The following is a 27,573-nucleotide window of genomic DNA, read 5'->3' as shown; positions in this document are numbered from 1 at the left end:
TGGGCAACTTGTTACGTGATACCTTTGCGCGACGGTCGTCGAGCTTCTCTAATACACACCTAGCGCAGGTGTGGAGGCCATGTGGCCAGTAGTTACGTAATAACTCCGCTAGTGCTGTTTATGACCAGGGGATTGCTCGCGGAATGGCGACAGCCAGTCTGACGATCAGAGAAAAATATGCCGGCGTGGTGGCTGTGGAAAATCCACATGATACGTGAGGTACCGCCTTGTACCCCCAGGCGATATTCGCTGTCTCTGAGAGTTTTGAATAAATAGCTAGGGTTTTAGAGATATCGGGGAGAAACATAGGAAGGCTTCCAGTGGGAACGTTAGTCCGTTAGGACTTGGTAAATATCATTTCTGCTCTGTTGTATAACCTTGATGTGATTGATGTGACTTTAAATATTTTAATACTGTATTATACCAATATTATTTAGACGGTGCTGCCGGTCATCTGACGCAGTAATCTGTAGGCTCACTGTCCTAAATAATTATAAAAAGCTTAACCAGTCATCCTAGAGGACCTAGGTAAACTGTAGGTTATTGTCTTTATTGTGATAGGTACCAGTATTAATTCTGTATTACAAGGTTATTGAATGAGTAGTTAGGGTTAATTAAAAATTAACCAGTTAGGAATAGAGTTGTAATTCCCTTATTAATTAAGTTCTCCTGGAAGCGTTTCTCAATTATCACACGTGTGGGTGTTGTGTCACGGTGAAGTGATTAGCATATTGTGTAAACTAGACACCTAGAGATTAACTAATTAAGTGATCAGTTCTGGGTTGTTATTATTTGTTGTTGTTAACTAACTACTGCGGCAGTACATTGGTCTGCGTAGGTTAATACAGATTCCAAAGTGTATTGTGTTTTTGTTGTGTTTTCTAGTGAACTAAACGTGCTATTATAATATATACTTTATATAAGATCTTATCTCTGATCACACCTAGACGAGCCAGCGGGTATAACCGCCCGTTACAGAGAGATCTAATAGATATACAGTTAGGAGAGATATTTGGACAATCGTGTTTCATTCAGTTACGGGTATTATAGGATCCCCGTGACAAGAGGTCTCCACTTAAATCCACAGTTGTTTCTGGACAAAAATCCAATTCCAGTTGTGGAGGAGACCAAATTTCTGGGGGTTATATTTGACAGGAAATTATCTTTTGTGCCCCATCTTAAATATGTTAAAAAGAAGGGCTTAAAAGCTCTTAATATTTTAAAAGTTATTGGTAATACGGAATGGGGAGCAGACCGCAAGGTTATGCTCCGTCTGTATAGATCTCTTGTGAGGTCTAAACTTGATTATGGATGCATTGTGTATGGGTCGGCATGCAAGTCGTACTTGCAGATGCTAGATCCTATACACAATCAGGGACTTAGGCTTTGTCTTGGTGCGTTTAGAACATCTCCTGTAGACAGCTTGACACGAACCTTGTTTGGGTGCTAGACATGCCAAGCTTTCTCTGCAGTATGCTGCCAAGATTAAACCTTTACCAAAACATCCAGCACATGATGCGGTGTTTGATAACAAATATATGAAGTTGTTTGATGCAAGGCTAAATGCTATTCATACATTTGGTCTTTGCATTAAGCGCTTTTTGTCGCTTTCCAACATTGATTTAACTGACACTTTGGAAACTCCTTCATAGTTTGTTTTACCACCCTGGTGTATTACACCACCTAAAATTGTGTTTGATCTGGCGCATCTGAAGAAAGATAGCACAGATGTTGTTATTTATAAACAGTTTTTCATGGAAATTCAAGACAAGTACCGTGATTACATTCCTGTGTATACAGATGGATCACGGGATGGAAATTCTGTGGCTTGTGCTACAGTTTTTCCATCAGACACAATACTTTCCATGAGACTGCCTGACTCAGCATCGATTTTTAGTGCTGAAGTTTGGGCAGTCATTAAACCCTTGGAAGAACTAAAGGATTCTAGTGCATCCATATTTATTATTTTTACAGACTCACTTTCGTGTCTTCAAGCTTTACGAAATATGAAGCTGGACCATCCCTTAATTGGGATGGTGATACGAAAGTGTGTCTTTTTATCTATTGCCAATAAACATATTGTATTTTGTTGGGTGCCCAGCCATGTTGGCATCAGGGGTAATGAAAAGGCAGATTTTGCTGCCAAGTCTGCTTTGGATTTGCCTCATGCCAGGGTTGGTGTACCTTATACTGATTTTAAACTTAATATTAACCAATTTATCTTTTCGACTTGGCAACGTGATTGGGACGGTGAGATTGCAAACAAGCTTCATGCTATCAAGCCAGACTTGGGAGAGTGGCAGTCCTCCTATAGACAGTGCAGGAAGGATGAAATAGTCTTGTGTCGTGCCCGCATCGGTCATACTTACTTGACCCATTCATTTATCTTAAAAAAAGATCCTCCACCTCAGTGTGAAACCCTAAGTGAGTGCTCCGCAAGGCTCAATGGGTAGGTGTAAACCACTTGCACAGACCAGTGATCCATATCTGGTTCAACAAAGGCCATGGTTTGTGCTATCCTGCCCGTGGGAAGCGCAAATAAAAGATCCCTTGCTGCTAATCGGAAAGAGTAGCCCATGTGGTGGCGACAGCGGGTTTCCTCGCACAATCTGTGTGGTCCTTAACCATATGTCTAATGCCATATAACCGTAAATAAAAATGTGTTGAGTGCGTCGTTAAATAAAACATTTCTTTCTTTCTTTCCACCTCAGTGTGAGCACTGTCAGTGTCTTCTGAATCTGCGACACATTTTGGTGGAGTGTAAGCAGTTGTCAGCAACTCAAAAAGATTTATTTGGACAAAAAAATGTGATGGAATCATTTTGTTTCCATCCAGAACTTTTATTGCAGTTTTTACACGATACTGAATTTTATTCTAAATTTTAATTATATCTATCTGTGATATTTGTATTTTTACACAGTCCTTTACACTGTGTTTTTATTTAACTGTTGAATTTTTATATTGATGTTGATCATCACATTGTGTTTACATTTACCATAGTTTGACACCCAATAGCCGATGTATTTTTCGTGCTGGGGTGTCGTTAAACATTCATTCATTCATTCAGTTCATATATGTAAGTGTTCATATTACCTGTACAGTGTTGATATGACAGGTAAGTGTTCATATTACCTGTATAGTGTTGATATGACAGGTACAGTGTTCATATTACCTGTATAGTGTTGATATGACAGGTACAGTGTTTGTTACATTTACAGTTCATATATGTAAGTGTTCATATTACCTGTATAGTGTTGATATGACAGGTAAGTGTTCATATTACCTGTAAAGTGTTGATATGACAGGCACAGTGTTCATGTTACATTTACAGTTCATATATGTAAGTGTTCATATTACCTGTATAGTGTTGATATGACAGGTAAGTGTTCATATTACCTGTATAGTGTTGATATGACAGGTAAGTGTTCATATTACCTGTATAGTGTTGATATGACAGGTAAGTGTTCATATTACCTGTATAGTGTTGATATGACAGGTAAGTGTTCATATTACCTGTACAGTGTTGATATGACAGGTACAGTGTTTATGTTATATAGTAATCATATAATCCACGTTACATGCTATCTTGATTGTCTAAATCTGATTCTGTTTTACCCTCAGCACCAGTTTCATGCTGTTGTGCACTTCGCGGGTCTCAAAGCTGTTGGCGAATCCTGTCTGGAACCTTTGCTTTACTACAGGACCAATGTCTGTGGAACAATCAACCTACTCGAGGTATGTCAGTATAGCTTATACTAGAGAACAGTAAACCCACTCGAGATATGTCAGTATAGCTTATACTAAAAATAGTAAACCTACTCGACGTATGTCAGTATAACTTATATGAGAGAACAGTAAACCTATTTGAGGTATGTCAGTATAGCTTATACTGGAGAACAGTAAACCTATTCGAGGTATGTCAGTATAGCTTATACTAGAGAACAGTAAACTTATTTGAGGTATGTCAGTATATCTTGTACTAGAGAACAGTGAACCTACTCAAGGTATGTCAGTATAGCTTATGCTAGAGAACAGTAAACATACTCTATGTATGTCAGTATAGCTTATACTAGAGAACAGTAAATCTACTTGAGGTATGTCAGTGTAGCTTATGCTAGAGAACAGTAAATGTACTCGAAGTATGTCAGTATAGCTTATGCTAGAGAACAGTAAACATACTCTATGTATGTCAGTATAGCTTATACTAGAGAACAGTAAATCTACTTGAGGTATGTCAGTGTAGCTTATGCTAGAGAACAGTAAACATACTCGAAGTATGTCAGTATAGCTTATACTGGAGAACAGTAAACCTACTCGAGGTATGTCAGTATAGCTTATACTGGAGAACAGTAAACCTACTCGAGCTATCGATCCTGAAAACCACTTTTTCAACTCAAAATTCCAAGGTATTTTCCTTTGATAAACATAAATCTAAAGACACAGAAAGCTGAGTTGTCTTTTGTTTCCTGTTAATAAATAGCTTCCAGTAAGTGTCATGTGAAAAACGGCAGGAAATATGAATTGTGGAATGTACTGTATACAGTGTACAGTATGTCATCTGGCAAGATATCTCGTATGCAGTAGTCAGAAGGTTAAGGGATAATGAAATTGTGTTTTCCAGTTTACGGACATATATATTTGGTGGTTTTAACTGAGTTACATTGGTAATGAGTTAGCAAATTGGAAAAGACAGTAGGGTTTTTCTGTTACTAATTCCAGCTGGTTTTAACTGAGTTACATTGTTGATGAGTTAGCAAATTGGAAAAGACAGTAGGGTTTTTCCTTTACCAATTCCAGCTGGTTTTAACTGAGTTACATTGGTGATGAGCTAGCAAATTGGAAAAGACAGTAGGGTTTTTCTTGTACTAATTCAATGGTTTTAACTGAGTTACATTGTTGATGAGTTAGCAAATTGGAAAAGACAGTATCGTTTTTCCTTTACTAATTCCAGCTGGTTTTAACTGAGTTACGTTGGTGATGAGTTAGCAAATTGGAAAAGACAGTATAATTTTTCCTTTACTAATTCCAGCTGGTTTTAACTGAGTTACGTTGTTGATGAGTTAGCAAACTGGAAAAGACAGTAGGGGTTTTCCTTTACTAATTCCAGCTGGTTTTAACTTAGGTACATTGTTGATGAGTTAGCAAATTGGAAAAGACAGTATCGTTTTTCCTTTACTAATTCCAGCTGGTTTTAACTGAGTTACATTGGTGATGAGTTAGCAAATTGGAAAAGACAGTAGGGTTTTTCTTTTACCAATTCCAGCTGGTTTTAACTGAGTTACATTGGTGATGAGTTAGCAAATTGGAAAAGACAGTAGGGTTTTTCCTTTACTAATTCCATCTGGTTTTAACTTAGTTACATTGTTGATGAGTTAGCAAATTGGAAAAGACAGTAGGGTTTTTCCTTTACTAATTCCAGCTGGTTTTAACTGAGTTACATTGTTGATGAGTTAGCAAATTGGAAAAGACAGTAAGGTTTTTCTGTTACAGTACTAATTCCAGCTGGTTTTAACTGAGTTACATTGGTGATGAGTTAGCAAATTGGAAAAGACAATAGGGTTTTCCGTTACTAATTCCAGCTGGTTTTAACTGAGTTACATTGTTGATGAGTTAGCAAATTGGAAAAGACAGTATGGTTTTTCCTTTACCAATTCCAGCTGGTTTTAACTAAGTTACATTGTTGATGAGTTAGCAAATTGGAAAAGACAGTAGGGTTTTTCCTTTACTAATTCCAGCTGGTATAAACTGAGTTACATTGTTGATGAGTTAGCAAACTGGAAAAGACAGTATCGTTTTTCCTTTACTAATTCCAGCTGGTTTTAACTGAGTTACATTGTTGATGAGTTTCCTTTACTAATTCCAGCTGGTTTTAACTGAGTTACATTGTTGATGAGTTAGCAAATTGGAAAAGACAGTAGGGTTTTTCATTTACTAATTCCAGCTGGTATAAATTGAGTTACATTGTTGATGAGTTAGCAAACTGGAAAAGACAGTAGGGTTTTTCCTTTACTAATTCCAGCTGGTTTTAACTGAGTTACATTGGTGATGAGTTAGCAAATTGGAAAAGACAGTATCGTTTTTCCTTTACTAATTCCATCTGGTTTTAACTTAGTTACATTGGTGATGAGTTAGAAAATTGGAAAAGACAGTATCATTTTTCCTTTACTAATTCCAGCTGGTTTTAACTGAGTTACATTGGTGATGAGCTAGCAAATTGGAAAAGACAGTAGGGTTTTTCTTTTACTAATTCAATGGTTTTAACTTAGGTACATTGGTGATGAGTTAGCAAATTGGAAAAGACAGTAAGGTTTTAACTGAGTTACATTGGTGATGAGTTAGCAAATTGGAAAAGACAGTAGGGTTTTTTCTTTACCAATTCCAGTGGGTTTAACTGAGTTACATTGGTGATGAGTTAGCAAATTGGAAAAGACAGTATCGTTGTAACATGTTTTCTCAATGTTTTACAGTTGATGAAAGAGCACAGTGTTTGTATCATGTTTTTCTCATTGTTTTACAGTTGATGAAAGAGCACAGTGTTTCTAACATGTTTTTCTCATTGTTTTGCAGTTGATGAAAGAACAGTGTTGGTAACATGTTTTCACATTGTTTTACAGTTGATGAAAGAGCACAGTGTTTGTAACATGTTTTCACATTGTTTTCAGTTGATGAAAGAGCAGTGTTTGTAACATGTTTTTCTCATTGTTTTACAGTTGATGAAAGAGCACAGTGTATGTAACATGTTTTTCTCATTGTTTTACAGTTGATGAAAGAGCACAGTGTTTGTAACATGTTTTTCTCATTGTTTTACAGTTGATGAAAGAGCACAGTGTTTGTAACATGTTTTTCTCATTGTTTTACAGTTGATGAGAGAGCACAGTGTTTGTAACATGTTTTCTCATTGTTTTGCAGTTGATGAAAGAACACAGTGTTTGTAACATGGTCTTCTCTAGTTCTGCCACTGTGTATGGGACTCCACAGTATCTGCCGTATGATGAAAAACACCCAACAGGAAAATGCTGCAACCCATATGGCAAAACGAAGCACTTCATAGAAGAAATCCTTAAAGATATATGCACAGCAAATCCAGTGAGACTTTCTCCCACCAGCTATAACACAGTCATTTTCAAACCCTTGGAAATACACTTAATCACAGCAGTACTGTATTTCTATTTTAAAGTTTTGTTTAACAGCACCACTAGAGCACATTAATTTATTGGCTATTGGATATCCAACATTTGATACTGTTTGACAAGTAGTCCTAGAGGAAACCCAATTTTCCATTAGCAGCAACAGTCTTTCACATGCACCTTTCCACGGACAGGACAGCACATACCATGGCCTTCGAAATAGCAGTCATGGGGTTCTGATTGGGACTGGTGGAAAGATGGTTTGATCTTACAGTTCAGGCACGTCAAGTGGGAGCTCTACCCACTGAGCTAGATCCAGCCCCCGTTACATACACACAGTTCAGGCACGTCAAGTGGGAGCTCTACCCACTGAGCTAGATCCAGCCCCCGTTACATACACACAGTTCAGGCACGTCAAGTGGGAGCTCTACCCACTGAGCTAGATCCAGCCCCCGTGTTACATACACACAGTTCAGGCACGTCAAGTGGGAGCTCTACCCACTGAGCTAGATCCAGCCCCCGTGTTACATACACACAGTTCAGGCACGTCAAGTGGGAGCTCTACCCACTGAGCTAGATCCAGCCCCCGTTACATACACACAGTTCAGGCACGTCAAGTGGGAGCTCTACCCACTGAGCTAGATCCAGCCCCCGTTACATACACACAGTTCAGGCACGTCAAGTGGGAGCTCTACCCACTGAGCTAGATCCAGCCCCCGTTACATACACACAGTTCAGGCACGTCAAGTGGGAGCTCTACCCACTGAGCTAGATCCAGCCCCCGTGTTACATACACACAGTTCAGGCACGTCAAGTGGGAGCTCTACCCACTGAGCTAGATCCAGCCCCCGTTACATACACACAGTTCAGGCACGTCAAGTGGGAGCTCTACCCACTGAGCTAGATCCAGCCCCCGTTACATACACACAGTTCAGGCACGTCAAGTGGGAGCTCTACCCACTGAGCTAGATCCAGCCCCCGTTACATACACACAGTTCAGGCACGTCAAGTGGGAGCTCTACCCACTGAGCTAGATCCAGCCCCCGTTACATACACACAGTTCAGGCACGTCAAGTGGGAGCTCTACCCACTGAGCTAGATCCAGCCCCCGTTACATACACACAGTTCAGGCACGTCAAGTGGGAGCTCTACCCACTGAGCTAGATCCAGCCCCCGTTACATACACACAGTTCAGGCACGTCAAGTGGGAGCTCTACCCACTGAGCTAGATCCAGCCCCCGTTACATACACACAGTTCAGGCACGTCAAGTGGGAGCTCTACCCACTGAGCTAGATCCAGCCCCCGTTACATACACACAGTTCAGGCACGTCAAGTGGGAGCTCTACCCACTGAGCTAGATCCAGCCCCCGTTACATACACACAGTTCAGGCACGTCAAGTGGGAGCTCTACCCACTGAGCTAGATCCAGCCCCCGTTACATACACACAGTTCAGGCACGTCAAGTGGGAGCTCTACCCACTGAGCTAGATCCAGCCCCCGTTACATACACACAGTTCAGGCACGTCAAGTGGGAGCTCTACCCACTGAGCTAGATCCAGCCCCCGTTACATACACACAGTTCAGGCACGTCAAGTGGGAGCTCTACCCACTGAGCTAGATCCAGCCCCCGTTACATACACACAGTTCAGGCACGTCAAGTGGGAGCTCTACCCACTGAGCTAGATCCAGCCCCCGTTACATACACACAGTTCAGGCACGTCAAGTGGGAGCTCTACCCACTGAGCTAGATCCAGCCCCCGTTACATACACACAGTTCAGGCACGTCAAGTGGGAGCTCTACCCACTGAGCTAGATCCAGCCCCCGTTACATACACACAGTTCAGGCACGTCAAGTGGGAGCTCTACCCACTGAGCTAGATCCAGCCCCCGTTACATACACACAGTTCAGGCACGTCAAGTGGGAGCTCTACCCACTGAGCTAGATCCAGCCCCCGTTACATACACACAGTTCAGGCACGTCAAGTGGGAGCTCTACCCACTGAGCTAGATCCAGCCCCCGTGTTACATACACACAGTTCAGGAAGTACACTCTTTAGCATTACTACCCAACCTCAAAATAAGCCCCACAACCTTGGGCTTGTGTGTGTCTGTATTATTCTGTCTGACTTGGTGTGTATCTGTGTTAGGTTTCACTGTTATGTGTGTCTGTATTATTCTGTCTGTCTTGGTGTGTAACTGTGTTAGTTTTCACTGTCATGTGTGTGTATTATTCTGTCTGACTTGGTGTGTAACTGTGTTAGTTTTAACTGTTATGTGTGTCTGTATTATTCTGTCTGTCTTGGTGTGTAATTGTTAGTTTTCACTGTCATGTGTGTGTATTATTCTGTCTGACTTGGTGTGTAACTGTGTTAGTTTTAACTGTTATGTGTGTCTGTATTATTCTGTCTGTCTTGGTGTGTATCTTGGTTAGCCTTCACTGTCATGTGTGTCTGTATTGTTCTGTCTGACTTGGTGTGTATCATTATGAAACTGTCCATGGACTAAATTCTATCCCTAGGTCTGTAGTTCAGAATGCAATCAAAGTGTCAAAATTTTGAAAGAGGCTCACCAAATTGGAGGTCTCATATCCCGTAAATATTCACCATACCGAGGAGTTTCGAATGCCCAACTCGGGATGCTTTGGTCGATAAAAATAATTTATTTGATTGGTATATCATATTAGTTATTCGACATTATCGGATTGTTGATTTTTTTAATTATTATTTTAAATTAATAAATGTAATAGTTTCCTTGTTTTTCATCGGTAATGTGGCACAATGAAAACCTGTTCAACGGTTTATTCAAGTGAAAATAATTATTATTGAATTTTAGTTGTTATTCATTCCGGATGTGTAACTAAATTCTAATACATATTTCTCTGCAGTTTATCTTATGAAATACTTTAAATATAATTCTGTTTTGTGTGAAAAAACATCATGTGATTTCCTGTTCGTTTGAGGATAGAAGCCCCACATTCAGTCAGCAAACATTTCACTAACGTTTGCGAATTATTTGACTGGTTCCCGACTTAGCAATTTTGTTTACAGTTAGCTGTTTTTCGTTGAACATTTTGCAATCTAATTTGACTGGTTCCCAAAGTCGTCATTTCGTTTAACGTGCCCATGGCCTCCATTGTAATGACATTACTAGAATGTTAGGGAGGGAGAACGTGCCCCTGACCTCCATTGTAATGACATTACTAAAATGTTAGGGAGGGGGAACGTGCCCATGGCCTCCATTGTAATGACATTACTAGAATGTTAGGGAGGGGGAACGTGCCCATGGACTCCATTGTAATGACATTACTAGAATGTTAGGGAGGGAGAACGTGCCCCTGACCTCCATTGTAATGACATTACTAGAATGTTAGGGAGGGAGAACGTGCCCCTGGCCTCCATTGTAATGACATTACTAGAATGTTAGGGAGGGGGAACGTGCCCATGGCCTCCATTGTAATGACATTACTAGAATGTTAGGGAGGGAGAACGTGCCCCTGACCTCCATTGTAATGACATTACTAGAATGTTAGGGAGGGGGAACGTGCCCATGGCCTCCATTGTAATGACATTACTAGAATGTTAGGGAGGGAGAACGTGCCCCTGGCCTCCATTGTAATGACATTACTAGAATGTTAGGGAGGGGGAACGTGCCCATGGCCTCCATTGTAATGACATTACTAGAATGTTAGGGAGGGAGAACGTGCCCCTGGCCTCCATTTTAATGACATTACTAGAATGTTAGGGAGGGAGAACGTGCCCCTGGCCTCCATTGTAATGACATTACTAGAATGTTAGGGAGGGGGAACGTGCCCATGGCCTCCATTGTAATGACATTACTAGAATGTTAGGGAGGGAGAACGTGCCCCTGGCCTCCATTGTAATGACATTACTAGAATGTTAGGGAGGGGGAACGTGCCCCTGGCCTCCATTGTAATGACATTACTAGAATGTTAGGGAGGGAGAACGTGCCCATGGCCTCCATTGTAATGACATTACTAGAATGTTAGGGAGGGAGAACGTGCCCATGGCCTCCATTGTAATGACATTACTAGAATGTTAGGGAGGGGGAACGTGCCCATGGCCTCCATTGTATTGATATTACTAAAATGTTAGGGAGGGAGAACGTGCCCCTGACCTCCATTGTAATGACATTACTAGAATGTTAGGGAGGGAAAACGTGCCCCTGACCTCCATTGTAATGACATTACTAGAATGTCAGGGAGGGGGACGGGTGTGGGTATTACTTATTTGCACCCTGCTGAGAACACTATGTCTGTTACTTGTTCTGTGTATTACTGTGCAACTGTTAACAATGATCTGTGTATGTTTGTCACTTGTTCTCTGTGTATGACTGTGTCACAGTGTTAACAATGATCTGTGTACGTCTGTTACTTGTTCTCTGTGTATGACTGTGTCACTGTGTTAACAATGATCTGTGTATGTCTATTAGTGTCACTTGTTCTCTGTGTATCACTGTGTGACTGTTAACAGTGATCTGTGTACGTCTGTTACTTGTTATCTGTGTATTACTGTGTCACTGTATTAACAATGATCTGTGTAGTCTGTTACTTGTTCTCTGTGTACGACTGTGTCACGGTGTTAAAAATGATCTGTGTCACTTGTTCTCTATGTATCACTGTGTGACTGTTAACAATGATCTGTGCACGTCTGTTACTTGTTATCTGTGTATTACTGTGTCACTGTGTTAACAATGATCTGTGTACGTCTGTTACTTGTTCTCTATGTATCACTGTGTGACTGTTAACAATGATCTGTGTACGTCTGTTATTTGTTATCTGTGTATACTGTGTCACTGATTTAACAATGATCTGTGTATGTCTGTTACTTGTTATCTGTATATTACTGTCACTGTGTTAACAATGATCTGTGTACGTCTGTTACTTGTTCTCTGTGTATGACTGTGTCACTGTGTTAACAATGATCTGTGTATGTCTGTTAGTGTCACTTTTTCTCTATGTATCACTATGTGACTGTTAACAATGATCTGTGTACATCTGTCACTTGTTCTCTGTGTATTACTATGTCACTGTGTTAACAATGATCTGTGTATGTCTGATACTTGTTCTCTATGTATCACTGTGTGACTGTTAACAATGATCTGTGTACGTCTGTTACTTGTTCTCTTTGTATTACTGTGTCACTGTGTTAACAATGATCTGTGTACATCTGTTACTTGTTTTCTGTGTATGACTATGTCACGGTGTTAACAATGATCTGTGTACATCTGTCACTTGTTCTCTGTGTAATACTATGTCACGGTGTTAACAATGATCTGTGTACGTCTGTCACTTGTTCTCTGTGTAATACTATGTCACGGTGTTAACAATGATCTGTGTACGTCTGTCACTTGTTCTCTGTGTAATACTATGTCACGGTGTTAACAATGATCTGTGTACGTCTGTTACTTGTTCTCTGTGTATGACTGTGTCACGGTGTTAACAATGATCTGTGTACGTCTGTTACTTGTTCTCTGTGTATGACTATGTCACGGTGTTAACAATGATCTGTGTACGTCTGTTACTTGTTCTCTGTGTATGACTATGTCACGGTGTTAACAATGATCTGTGTACGTCTGTCACTTGTTCTCTGTGTATGACTATGTCACGGTGTTAACAATGATCTGTGTACGTCTGTCACTTGTTCTCTGTGTATGACTATGTCACGGTGTTAACAATGATCTGTGTACGTCTGTTACTTGTTCTCTTTGTATTACTGTGTCACTGTGTTAACAATGATCTGTGTACATCTGTTACTTGTTTTCTGTGTATGACTATGTCACGGTGTTAACAATGATCTGTGTACATCTGTCACTTGTTCTCTGTGTAATACTATGTCACGGTGTTAACAATGATCTGTGTACGTCTGTTACTTGTTCTCTGTGTATGACTGTGTCACGGTGTTAACAATGATCTGTGTACGTCTGTTACTTGTTCTCTGTGTAATACTATGTCACGGTGTTAACAATGATCTGTGTACGTCTGTTACTTGTTCTCTGTGTATGACTGTGTCACGGTGTTAACAATGATCTGTGTACGTCTGTTACTTGTTCTCTGTGTATGACTATGTCACGGTGTTAACAATGATCTGTGTACGTCTGTTACTTGTTCTCTGTGTAATACTATGTCACGGTGTTAACAATGATCTGTGTACGTCTGATACTTGTTCTCTGTGTATGACTGTGTCACTGTGTTAACAATGATCTGTGTACGTCTGTTACTTGTTCTCTGTGTATTACTATGTCACGGTGTTAACAATGATCTGTGTACGTCTGATACTTGTTCTCTGTATTACTGTGTCACTGTGTTAACAATGATCTGTGTACATCTGTTACTTGTTCTCTGTGTATTACTGTGTCACTGTGTTAACAATGATCTGTGTACGTCTGATACTTGTTCTCTATTTATCACTGTGTAACGGTGTTAACAATGATCTGTGTACGTCTGATACTTGTTCTCTATGTATCACTGTGTGACTGTTAAAAATTATCTGTGTACGTCTGTTACTTGTTCTCTGTATATTACTGTGTCACTGTGTTAACAATGATCTGTGTACGTCTGTTACTTGTTCTCTGTGTATGACTATGTCACGGTGTTAACAATGATCTGTGTACATCTGTCACTTGTTCTCTGTGTATTACTATGTCACGGTGTTAACAATGATCTGTGTACATCTGTTACTTGTTCTCTGTGTATGACTATGTCACGGTGTTAACAATGATCTGTGTACGTCTGTTACTTGTTCTCTGTGTATGACTGTGTCACGGTGTTAACAATGATCTGTGTACGTCTGTTACTTGTTCTCTGTGTATGACTATGTCACGGTGTTAACAATGATCTGTGTACGTCTGTTACTTGTTCTCTGTGTATGACTATGTCACGGTGTTAACAATGATCTGTGTACGTCTGTCACTTGTTCTCTGTGTATTACTGTGTCACTGTGTTGACAATGATCTGTGTACATCTGTCACTTGTTCTCTGTGTATGACTATGTCACGGTGTTAACAATGATCTGTGTACATCTGTCACTTGTTCTCTGTGTATTACTATGTCACGGTGTTAACAATGATCTGTGTACGTCTGTTACGGGCAATTCCACGCTAAAGTGGACATGGAGTGAAAAAATCAAATCATGTTATTCCTTATATATTAAGATTGTTTTTAATGTAAAAATGTCTGGAGAATCCAAATCTGATAAGTAAAATATTGTAAAATAAATGAATGTGTTTGACTTTAGCTATTTTATGAGGATACCGTCACACTAAAAATATGACACTTCCATAATACACACTATGAATTTATGTACAGCAGCCATGTAATTGAAGGTAATATTATTTTTATTAGTGTTTTTGTTTTACCACTAACAAAGTACTACACTTCATAATCCACTTTAATGAAAAATATTTTTTTTTTACATTTAGGAGAAATTAGAAAACAGAATCAGTTTGTAATTCCGTTACCGAAAACAAACAAAAAGTTAGATTGTATTATTCATTTATATGTAATCAAGGAATCGACTCATATTATCTGAGTATATTTTAATTAACATAATCAGACACATTTACTTTCAAATTCATACATTATTAGTAAAATTATATAGCTCTAAACATATGTAATTCCGTTACCATAGGTTTGTAATTCCGTTACCGTCTTTGGTATATATTGTTAAGAAACACTTTAATATACCTACACAGTACTAAAATGCTACACTCTTATCCATATATACCAGTACATCAAGTGATGTAACAATAGGAAGATGTACAAAATCTTTTTTAAAAATCCATATGGTAATAGTACTAGTAGTGGCTCCAAATGCATTTGCGGAACTCCCATAGCAAATATAAATGTCATCCATTAACAATATAGAAATTAAGGAAATCTGATACACTTTAACCAAACACTACTACTTAAAAGCTTCATTATGATGACTAAACTTCTGCAAATCCATGACAAAATTCAAGTTATAATCGAAACCTACTAGAATTATATCGGGGCTCGAAATATGAAGTAAAATATGGCCTGCCATTATTATTTTTTTTAAATAGCAGGCTAAAAGAAATATGGCCCGCTGTGAAACAAAAATGGCCTGCTGGAAGTAAGACAACACAACATGAATGTAGGGTTTGGGACAATGTGTGGAAAATTAAGACCTCTTAAACTACTTAGAGCATTATAAAATTAAAATGTAACAGAATTATGAGCTAGACCTCAACTAAATATAGAAGATGAGATGATCATATGTACATCTGTTTTTTGAAAAATGACGCAATTTTTAGTTAATTTTAGCAGGTGAATGTTTATTTCACTTGCAAGATTTAAAAATAGACTTCTTTTCACTTTTTACAGGCCACTATTTCAAGCTCTATACATATCTTTAAACATATATATAGGGTCCAGAAAGTGGAAATGTAACATAACATATTTACTTGAAGCAAACTTTAATTTTACTTTATCCAAAGGCAATTATTGACTGTATTTAATAATTTATATTTAAATAACAGGATATCCAGAAAATGGAAAGTATCATTCTAATTACCAACATTATGCTTTTAAATGTATATAATGGACAAAAAGAAAGCAACCGTTTTATAGTGTTAATGCTGTTTCACAAGGAAATCTAATCTGAGTAAAATTCTTAAAATGGAAAGATGGCATGTTTGGTTGGCCAAAAAAGAAAATACTGGTGTTTTGAATGTTGTCATGTATGTTACCATAACCTCAGATAGATGAGGAATTTTATTATTAGGCATAACATCTTTCACTTACCATAATACAATCTAGATGTTTGACGGTCAGATTATATAATTTTAATTGGCCTGTGTTCCTCTGACCTGGTGTCATTCTCTTTGTTATTAACAATGTCAATGTTCAAGAATTTTTTTCAATTGTTGTCAAACATTTTAAACATTTACTATGTAATACTATGTTTAGTGCTAGTTTAAATCTCCACTCATATACATGTACGTGTACATGTTACTGATATTGAAACTAGTTATCATTTGAAATATTAATATGAATGCTTAAAACAAGTATACTGAATTATTATTTAACTCATAAAATTATGCAACATATTTACAAATCAAATTTAAAGTAAATAAATATTGTTTTTCAAAAGTAAATTCAGAGCGGTAATTCCGTTACCGAACTGTGTAATTCCGTTACCGGCATTCAATGTTGTACAACAAAATTATGAAAAGATAATATGTAATATAATTTCTATTTTGTTAATCACAAGTCATTAGGTCATCATTCCATCATGAAGATAAATAATTATTTCATCATACTTCACAGAGTTTGTTGATGTTTTGCGGTGCCCGTAAAAATGGTGTCCGTTTTTACGTAATTCCGTTACCAAACTTTAATTAAGTACTCATGCACTACACCTTGCAGTAGGGAGTCTCACTTCTGCCCATGACAAGCACTAGTGCAGTACTAGTGTATTACATAGTTACACCATTATGCTAATTTTTCTTATGTGGACTAGCTGAGTTTAATGCCTGAAATATCTCTCCAACTCGTAATTCCGTTACCGTGGAATTGCCCTTACTTGTTCTCTGTGTATGACTGTGTCACTGTGTTAACAATGATCTGTGTACGTCTGTTACTTGTTTTGTGTGTATGACTATGTCACGGTGTTAACAATGATCTGTGTACATCTGTCACTTGTTCTCTGTGTATTACTATGTCACTGTGTTAACAATGATCTGTGTACATCTGTTACTTGTTCTTTGTGTATTACTGTGTCACTGTGTTAACAATGATCTGTGTACGTCTGATACTTGTTCTCTGTGTATTACTGTGTCACTGTGTTAACAATGATCTGTGTACATCTGTCACTTGTTCTCTGTGTATTACTGTGTCACTGTGTTAACAATGATCTGTGTATGTCTGATACTTGTTCTCTGTGTATCACTGTGTGACTGTTAACAATGATCTGTGTACGTCTGTTACTTGTTCTCTGTGTATTACTGTGTCACTGTTAACAATGATCTCTATACATCTGTCACTTGTTCTCTGTGTATGACTGTGTCACGGTGTTAACAATGATCTGTGTACGTCTGTTACTTGTTATCAGTGTATTACTGTGTCACTGTGTTAACAATGATCTGTGTACGTGTTGATTTCAGTCATGGAACGTCGTAGTCCTGCGTTATTTCAACCCAGTGGGTGCCCACTCATCAGGTCGTATTGGCGAAGACCCACAAAGTGTTCCTAACAACCTGATGCCCTATATTTCACAAGTGGCTGTTGGACGGCAGAAGGAAGTTATTGTGTATGGCACGGATTACGACACGCGTGACGGGACAGGTAATATCTTGATAGCACCTCTGATACCACCACATGGTCACTGTTCCTACCTCTGATACCACCACAATGGTGACTGTTCCTTCCTCTGATACCACCACAATGGTCACTGTTCCTTCCTCTAATACCACCACATGGTCACTGTTCCTTCCTCTGATACCACCACATGGTCACTGTCCCTTCCTCTGATACCACCACATGGTCACTGTCCCTTCCTCTGATACCACCACAATGGTCACTGTTCCTCCTCTGATACCACCACATGGTCACTGTTCCTACCTCTGATACCACCACAATGGTCACTGTTCCTTCCTCTGATACCACCACATGGTCACTGTTCCTACGTCTGATACCACCACATGGTCACTGTCCCTTCCTCTGATACCACCACAATGGTCACTGTTCCTCCTCTGATACCACCACATGGTCACTGTTCCTACCTCTGATACCACCACAATGGTTACTGTTCCTACCTCTGATACCACCACAATTGTTACTGTTCCTACCTCTGATACCACCACATAGTCACTGTTCCTACCTCTGATACCACCACATGGTCACTGTCCCTTCCTCTGATACCACCACAATGGTCACTGTTCCTTCCTCTGATACCACCACATGGTCACTGTTCCAACCTCTGATACCACCACAATGGTTACTGTTCCTACCTCTGATACCACCACATGGTCACTGTTCCTTCCTCTGATACCACCACATAGTCACTGTTCCTACCACTGATACCACCACAATGGTTACTGTTCCTACCTCTGATACCACCACATGGTCACTGTTCCTTCCTCTGATACCACCACAATAGTTACTATTCCTTCCTCTGATACCACCACAATAGTTATTGTTCCTCTGATACCACCACAATGATCACTGTTCCTCCGATACCACCACAATGGTTACTGTTTATCTGATACCACCACAATGGTCACTATTCCTTCCTCTGATACCACCACATGGTCACTGTTCCTAGCTCTGATACCACCACACTAGTTATTGTTCCTTCCTCTGATACCACAACATGGTCACTGTTCCTACCTCTGATACGACCACATGGTCACTGTTCCTACCTCTGATACCACCACATGGGCACTGTTCCTACCTCTGATACCACCACATGGTCACTGTTCCTACCTCTGATACCACCACATGGTCACTGTTTCTACCTCTGATACCACCACAATGGTCACTGTCCCTTCCTCTGATACCACCACACGGGTCACTGTTCCTACCTCTGATACCAACACATGGTCACTGTTCCTACCTCTGATACCATCACAATGGTCACTGTTCCTATCTCTGATACCATCACAATGGTCACTGTTCCTACCTCTGATACCACCACAATGGTCACTGTTCCTACCTCTGATACCATCACAATGGTCACTGTTCCTTCCTCTGATACCACCACAATGGACACTGTTCCTACCTCTGATACCACCACAATGGTTACTGTTCCTATCTCTGATACCACCACAATGGTTACTGTTCCTACCTCTGATACCACCACAATGTAAGAGCAGCAATGGTGCTTAATATAATAATACCAGCATTCGATCTCATAACGAGTATAATAATACCAGTATTCGATCTCACGAGTATAATAAAACCAGCATTCGATCTCACGAGTATAATAATACCAGCATTCGATCTCACAACGAGTATAATAATACCAGCATTCGATCTCACGAGTATAATAATACCAGCATTCGATCTCACGAGTATAATAATACCAGCATTCGATCTCACGAGTATAATAATACCAGCATTCGATCTCATGAGTATAATAATACCAGCATTCGATCTCACAAGTATAATAATATCAGCATTTGATCTCACAACGAGTATAATAATACCAGCATTCGATCTCACAAGTATAATAATACCATCATTTGATCTCACAAGTATAATAATACCAGCATTTGATCTCACAACGAGTATAATAATACCAGCATTTGATCTCACAAGTATAATAATACCAGCATTCGATCTCACAAGTATAATAATACCAGCATTTGATCTCACAACGAGTATAATAATACCAGCATTTGATCTCACAACGAGTATAATAATACCAGCATTCGATCTCACGAGTATAATAATACCAGCATTCGATCTCACGAGTATAATAATACCAGCATTCGATCTCACAAGTATAATAATACCAGCATTCGATCTCACGAGTATAATAATAATACCAGCATTCGATCTCACAAGTATAATAATACCAGCATTTGATCTCACAACAAGTATAATAATGCCAGCATTTGATCTCACGAGTATAATAATACCAGCATTTGATCTCACAACAAGTATAATAATGCCAGCATTTGATCTCACGAGTATAATAATACCAGCATTTGATCTCACAATGAGTATAATAATACCAGCATTCGATCTCACAAGTATAATAATACCAGCATTTGATCTCACAACAAGTATAATAATGCCAGCATTTGATCTCACGAGTATAATAATACCAGCATTTGATCTCACAATGAGTATAATAATACCAGCATTTGATCTCACAATGAGTATAATAATACCAGCATTTGATCTCATAAATATAATAATACCAGCATTTGATCTCACGAGTATAATAATACCAGCATTCGATCTCACAAGTATAATAATACCAGCATTCGATCTCACAATGAGTATAATAATACCAGCATTTGATCTCACAATGAGTATAATAATACCAGCATTCGATCTCACAAGTATAATAATACCAGCATTCGATCTCACAACGAGTATAATAATACCAGCATTCGATCTCACAACGAGTATAATAATACCAGCATTCGATCTCACAAGTATAATAATACCAGCGTTCGATCTCACAAGTATAATAATACCAGCATTCGATCTCACAACGAGTATAATAATACCAGCATTCGATCTCACAAGTATAATAATACCAGCATTTGATCTCACAAGTATAATAATACCAGCATTCGATCTCACAAGTATAATAATACCAGCATTTGATCTCACATGTATAATAATACCAGCATTCGATCTCACAACGAGTATAATAATACCAGCATTCGATCTCACAAGTATAATAATACCAGCATTCGATCTCACGAGTATAATAATACCAGCATTCGATCTTACGAGTATAATATTACCAGCATTCGATCTCACGAGTATAATAATACCAGCATTCGATTTCACGAGTATAATAATACCAGCATTTGATCTCACAATGAGTATAATAATACCAGCATTCGATCTCACAAGTATAATAATACCAGCATTCGATGTCACAACGAGTATAATAATACCAGCATTCGATCTCACGAGTATAATAATACCAGCATTCGATCTCACGAGTATAATAATACCAGCATTCGATGTCACAACGAGTATAATAATACAAGCATTTGATCTCACGAGTATAATAAAACCAGCATTCGATCTCACGAGTATAATAATACCAGCATTTGATCTCACAACGAGTATAATAATACCAGCATTCGATCTCTTAAACAACGAGTTGTGAGATAAATGGTATCTAACAAACACGAATGTATCATTCTATTTCTTACATATCCTCAGAAACCAGGTTTTAAGCCAATATTAACATCTTTATCGACTAAAAGATATTTACAACCCTTTGCACTTGTAGCTGACTGGGAGGGACGTAGCCCAGTGGTAAAGCGTTTGCTTGATGCGTGGTCCGTCTAGGATCGATCCCCATCAGTGGACCTATTGGGCTATTTCTCATTCCAGCCAGTGCTCCACAACTGGTGTAACAAAGGCAGTGGTATGTACTATCCTGTCTGTGGGATGGTGCATATAAAAGATACCTTGCTGCTAATTGAAAAGAGTCGTCCATGAAGTGGCGACAGCGGGTTACCTCTCTCAATATCTGTGTGGTCCTTAACCATGTCTGATGCCAAATAATGTAAATAAAATGTGTTGAGTGCATCATTAAATAATTTCCTTGCTTCCTTGTAGCTGACTTACGAGTCACAGACACATGATTGCCAGGTTAACTTTATGCCACAATGTAATCGATTTCCACCATGCTGTTTTCTTATTGGATGTATGGCATTGGTGACCTGGTCATTACCTACAAGTAGCCAGTTGTATGTCTTGAAATTGTTAACATGCGTACGTGTGTAAACAATTATGTGTTATCAAAAATAACACATCATGTTCATGATTTTCTCTTTTATCTGTACTTTTGTTACAATTTCCTTCCTATAATTTGTTTGATTTTCTCTTTTATCTGTACTTTTGTTACAATTTCCTTCCTATAATTTGTTTGATTTTCGTATGGTTGTATTTGTAGGAGTTCGTGATTATATTCATGTGGTTGACCTTGCGCACGGTCATGTTGCAGCCATTAAAAAGATGAGTGAAGACTGTGGATACAAGGTACTGTAATATTGTTATCACTGAACACATAATCCTAAAGACATTTTACTGTTATTAACCTAATTATTTGATTAATTTTTGACAAAAATCATGTTGAGATGGGTACAAATTTATAACTTTTACTCACATATTTTTACTTTAAATTTTTATAAATCATAAAATACTGTTCATATGTGAATTGGTAAGTATAATCTTTGTGGGGTTTTCTAATTTTTATGATATTTTAGATCAGTTAATGTTGATTAAAATTAGGTAATAAATCGATAAAGTGAAGTTTACTTAGGCACATTTGTGGCCAGCTGTCCAGTAGTTCTATTGACCAGACTTGCTTTTTGGAAACGAACTATGAGTCATATCCCAATATTTTTTTATTTAACTTGTTGGTAAAACAGCCATTGTTGTCAATCGAAAACACTTGCCGAAAACCACTTTTTGAACTTAAAATTCCCAGGTATATTTTATGCATAAAAGAAAAGACTGAAGCAGCCATTATCAAGATCAGTGTTGATCAGTGTTGTTCCATTATTATTTCCGACCAGTGCCGTGTGCAGAACGGCAGGAATTGTGGATGAGTGTGTGCTACTGTTCTGGAACATTTTGTGTCATAAAACTTACATGACTATACATGTGCCAGACTGTCGCATATTTAGAATATCAATTTCAAACAAATTACATGAGAATAAATAACCAAACTAGTTGTTACGGTAATTTATTAAAGTGCTTATAAATGATGATAAAGATTCAGACTGACTTTACTTGGTTCACTTGAGTGGCTTGGACATTTTAGTTAATATTAATGTCAAATATACATTGCAACTAAAGATAATACAGTACTATTAGTATGCATACCAAAGTTTGTAAAGTTTTTTTGTTTAATGACACCACTAGAGCACATTGATTTATTAATCATCAGCTATTGGATGTCAAATATTTGGTAATTTTGAGAGAGAAAACCCACTACATTTGTCCATTAGTAGCAAGGGATCTTTTATATGCACCATCTCACAGACATACCACAGCCTTTTGATATACCAGTTGTGGTACGCTGGCTGGAATGAGAAATGTATGCATACCATTAAATCATTTTACAGTGCTTTTCTTCATTTAAGCTGTTTGTTTTCTTATTCCACATGGATTGGTTTTAATTCTGTGGTGTGGTGTACAAACTCCACGCTGCTGGGTACTCTACATGGATTGGTTTTAATTCTGTGGTGTGGTGTACAAACTCCACGCTGCTGGGCACTCCACATGGATTGGTTTTAATTCTGTGGTGTGGTGTACAAACTCCACGCTGCTGGGTACTCTACATGGATTGGTTTTAATTCTGTGGTGTGGTGTACAAACTCCACGCTGCTGGGCACTCCACATGGATTGGTTTTAATTCTGTGGTGTGGTATACATGCAAGCTCCACGCTGCTGGGCACTAAGTGACAACACTGCTGTCCATGCAACAGAACCCCTCCCACTCGAGGCACACAGTGTGTGTTTACTTTTCATTGTGCTCTATTTATTAACCACAAAAATCTGCTTATGACCCCATCCCACTTAGGTATGTGCACCACTTACTTGACCTGTCATTGCTATGGACTAGCAACAGTGTTGCTTAGACCACTGGTATGCGCTACTAAGTTCCAGGCCTTCACTGAGTTGGGTAACTTTTGTCAGCAAATGCCAAAGTACATGTAACGACATAAAGCGAAGTGTTCCGATATGAGATGTTGTAATTGGTAAATCACATTATATGTGATTGGTTGACAGTTCGTGAGTTTCTCCCTTTACTATATTTTTTGTGGATGATAAACTAAGTAAAAAGGTTATTAAAAAGGCACTTCAAACAGGCTGGGGGGGGGGGGGGGGAGAGTCACACGACCCACCCCCACAACCGTAACATTACCTTGTGATTCTCTGATTCTCAAGGTGAAAAAACAAACCTTGTGACCCCGTTATGGATCCACTGTTGAACTAAGTTGTTTTTCTTCTCATTTACGGCTGAGTAGTGATAATTCAGTTATAAACCAAAGTATCAACAATTATGTACCTGAGTGATTTAAAAATAGTTTCAACTAATAAATGCCTTTTTGGGCCATTTAGTATGTATATTTTTGTTGTTTATTGTCTTTTTAGATTTTTAATCTGGGAACAGGTAAAGGATATTCAGTTCTAGAAATGATCACAGCATTTGAGAAGGCTTCTGGTAAAAAGGTGAGTAATGTATTATATCTGTCTTTCCTTACGTTAACTCATTTAACTGGTGTAACAAAGGCCATGGTATGTACTATCCTGTCTGTGGGATGGTGCATTTAAAAGATCCCTTGCTGCTAATCAAAAAGAGTACTGGCCTCGGTGGTGCAGTGGCTAAGCCATTGGACTGCAGGCTGGTAGGTACAGCGAGTTCTTAAGGGCTTAATGCCACTACACCCTCTTCTCTCTCACTAACCACTAAACAACTAACCCACTGTCCTGGACAGACAACCCAGATAGCTGAGGTGTGTGCCCAGAACAGCATGCTTGAAGCTTAATTGGATATAACCACGAAAATAAGTTGAAATCAAATCAAAAAGAGTAGCCTATGAAGCGGCGACAGTGTGTTTCCTCTCTATATCTGTGTGGTCCTTAACCATATGTCTGATGCCATATTATAACCGTAAATAAAATGTGTTGAGTGCGTTGTTACATAAAACATTTCCTTCCTTACATTAAATTATATTCTGTGGCACATAGTGTGACAACACCAGTCTTATACACCCGCCTGTAACTGACATTCAATTGTATTATGTGGCACATAGTGTGACAACACCAGTCTTATACACCCGCCTGTAACTGACATTCAATTGTATTATGTGGCACATAGTGTGACAACACCAGTCTTATACACCCGCCTGTAACTGACATTCAATTGTATTATGTGGCACATAGTGTGACAACACCAGTCTTATACACCCGCCTGTAACTGACATTCAATTGTATTATGTGGCACATAGTGTGACAACACCAGTCTTATACACCCGTCTGTAACTGACATTCAATTGTATTATGTGGCACATAGTGTGACAACACCAGTCTTATACACCCGTCTGTAACTGACATTCAATTGTATTATGTGGCACATAGTGTGACAACACCAGTCTTATACACCCGCCTGTAACTGACATTCAATTGTATTATGTGGCACATAGTGTGACAACACCAGTCTTATACACCCGCCTGTAACTGACATTCAATTGTATTATGTGACACATAGTGTGACAACACCAGTCTTATACACCCGCCTGTAACTGACATTCAATTGTATTATGTGGCACATAGTGTGACAACACCAGTCTTATACACCCGTCTGTAACTGACATTCAATTGTATTATGTGGCACATAGTGTGACAACACCAGTCTTATACACCCGTCTGTAACTGACATTCAATTGTATTATGTGGCACATAGTGTGACAACACCAGTCTTATACACCCGTCTGTAACTGACATTCAATTGTATTATGTGGCACATAGTGTGACAACACCAGTCTTATACACCCGTCTCTGTAACTGACATTCAATTGTATTATGTGGCACATAGTGTGACAACACCAGTCTTATACACCCGTCTGTAACTGACATTCAATTGTATTATGTGGCACATAGTGTGACAACACCAGTCTTATACACCCGTCTGTAACTGACATTCAATTGTATTATGTGGCACATAGTGTGACAACACCAGTCTTATACACCCGTCTGTAACTGACATTCAATTGTATTATGTGGCACATAGTGTGACAACACCAGTCTTATACACCCGTCTGTAACTGACATTCAATTGTATTATGTGGCACATAGTGTGACAACACCAGTCTTATACACCCGTCTGTAACTGACATTCAATTGTATTATGTGGCACATAGTGTGACAACACCAGTCTTATACACCCGTCTCTGTAACTGACATTCAATTGTATTATGTGGCACATAGTGTGACAACACCAGTCTTATACACCCGTCTGTAACTGACATTCAATTGTATTATGTGGCACATAGTGTGACAACACCAGTCTTATACACCCGTCTCTGTAACTGACATTCAATTGTATTATGTGGCACATAGTGTGACAACACCAGTCTTATACACCCGTCTCTGTAACTGACATTCAATTGTATTATGTGGCACATAGTGTGACAACACCAGTCTTATACACCCGTCTGTAACTGACATTCAATTGTATTATGTGGCACATAGTGTGACAACACCAGTCTTATACACCCGTCTCTGTAACTGACATTCAATTGTATTATGTGGCACATAGTGTGACAACACCAGTCTTATACACCCGTCTCTGTAACTGACATTCAATTGTATTATGTGGCACATAGTGTGACAACACCAGTCTTATACACCCGTCTCTGTAACTGACATTTAATTGTATTATGTGACACATAGTGTGACAACACCAGTCTTATACACCCATCTCTGTAACTGACATTCAATTGTATTATGTGACACATAGTGTGACAACACCAGTCTTATACACCCGTCTGTAACTGACATTCAATTGTATTATGTGGCATATAGTGTGACAACACCAGTCTTATACACTCGTCTGTAACTGACATTCAATTGTAATATGTGACACATAGTGTGACAACACCAGTCTTATACATCCGTCTGTAACTGACATTCAATTGTATTATGTGGGACATAGTGTGACAACACCAGTCTTATACACCCGCCTGTAACTGACATTCAATTGTATTATGTGACACATAGTGTGACAACACCAGTCTTATACACCCGTCTGTAACTGACATTCAATTGTATTATGTGGCATAAAGTGACAACACCAGTCTTATACACCCGTTTGTAACTGACATTCAATTGTATTATGTGGCACATAGTGTGACAACACCACTTATACACCCGTCTATGTAACTGACATTCAATTGTATTATGTGGCATATAGTGTGACAACACCAGTCTTATACACCCGTCTCTGTAACTGACCAATTGTATTATGTGGCATATAGTGTGACAACACCAGTCTTATACACCCGTCTGTAACTGACATTCAGTTCTATTATGTGGCATATAGTGTGACAACACCAGTCTTATACACCCGTCTGTAACTGACATTCAATTGTATTATGTTGTACATAGTGTGACAACACCAGTCTTATACACCCGTCTGTAACTGACATTGAATTGTATTATGTGGCACATAGTGTGACAACGCCAGTCTTATATACCCTTCTGTAACTGACATTCAATTGTATTATGTGGCACATAGTGTGACAACGCCAGTCTTATACACCCTTCTGTAACTGACATTCAATTGTATTATGTGGCACATAGTGTGACAACTCCAGTCTTATACACCCGTCTGTAACTGACATTCAGTTCTATTATGTGACTCATAGTGTGACAACACCACTTATACACCCTTCTGTAACTGACATTCAATTGTATTATGTGGCACATAGTGTGACAACACCAGTCTTATACACTTGTCTGTCACTGACATTCAGTTCTATTATGTGACACATAGTGTGACACCAATAGTTTTAGACACCTGTCCAATCTGATCAAAACTCTTGCCTATTTAATTTATTATTAATTAGAAACAGTTCACTTTTGATAGGTAATAGATCACAATGTCTGATAAGGCTTACTCATTTATACTGTTCATATAGTTATGCGGAAAAAAAGGAATTTAATTAAATAGTGGCTTCTGTAGCGTACACAAA

At 38.7% G+C, this 27,573-nt stretch overlaps 1 protein-coding gene across 1 annotated transcript in view; it reads left to right on the top strand.

Moving 5' to 3' along the window:
• Positions 1-26,308, top strand: part of LOC121376388 (UDP-glucose 4-epimerase-like) — a 49,658-nt gene extending 23,350 nt beyond the window's left edge. Inside the window, exons 4-9 of the mRNA XM_041504239.1 lie at positions 3,622-3,735; positions 6,910-7,086; positions 17,272-17,452; positions 21,762-21,847; positions 23,972-24,058; positions 26,273-26,308. Coding sequence (XP_041360173.1) covers positions 3,622-3,735; positions 6,910-7,086; positions 17,272-17,452; positions 21,762-21,847; positions 23,972-24,058; positions 26,273-26,308 — 681 coding nt within the window. The remainder of the gene's footprint in view (positions 1-3,621; positions 3,736-6,909; positions 7,087-17,271; positions 17,453-21,761; positions 21,848-23,971; positions 24,059-26,272) is intronic.
• Positions 26,309-27,573: the final 1,265 nt, after the last annotated feature.

The sequence above is a fragment of the Gigantopelta aegis genome, chromosome 6, assembly GCF_016097555.1.
Source record: "Gigantopelta aegis isolate Gae_Host chromosome 6, Gae_host_genome, whole genome shotgun sequence".
Taxonomy (NCBI): Eukaryota; Metazoa; Mollusca; class Gastropoda; order Neomphalida; family Peltospiridae; genus Gigantopelta; species Gigantopelta aegis.
Note: the sequence above shows the minus strand (reverse complement) of the source record. Positions and strands in the feature narration are given on the sequence as shown.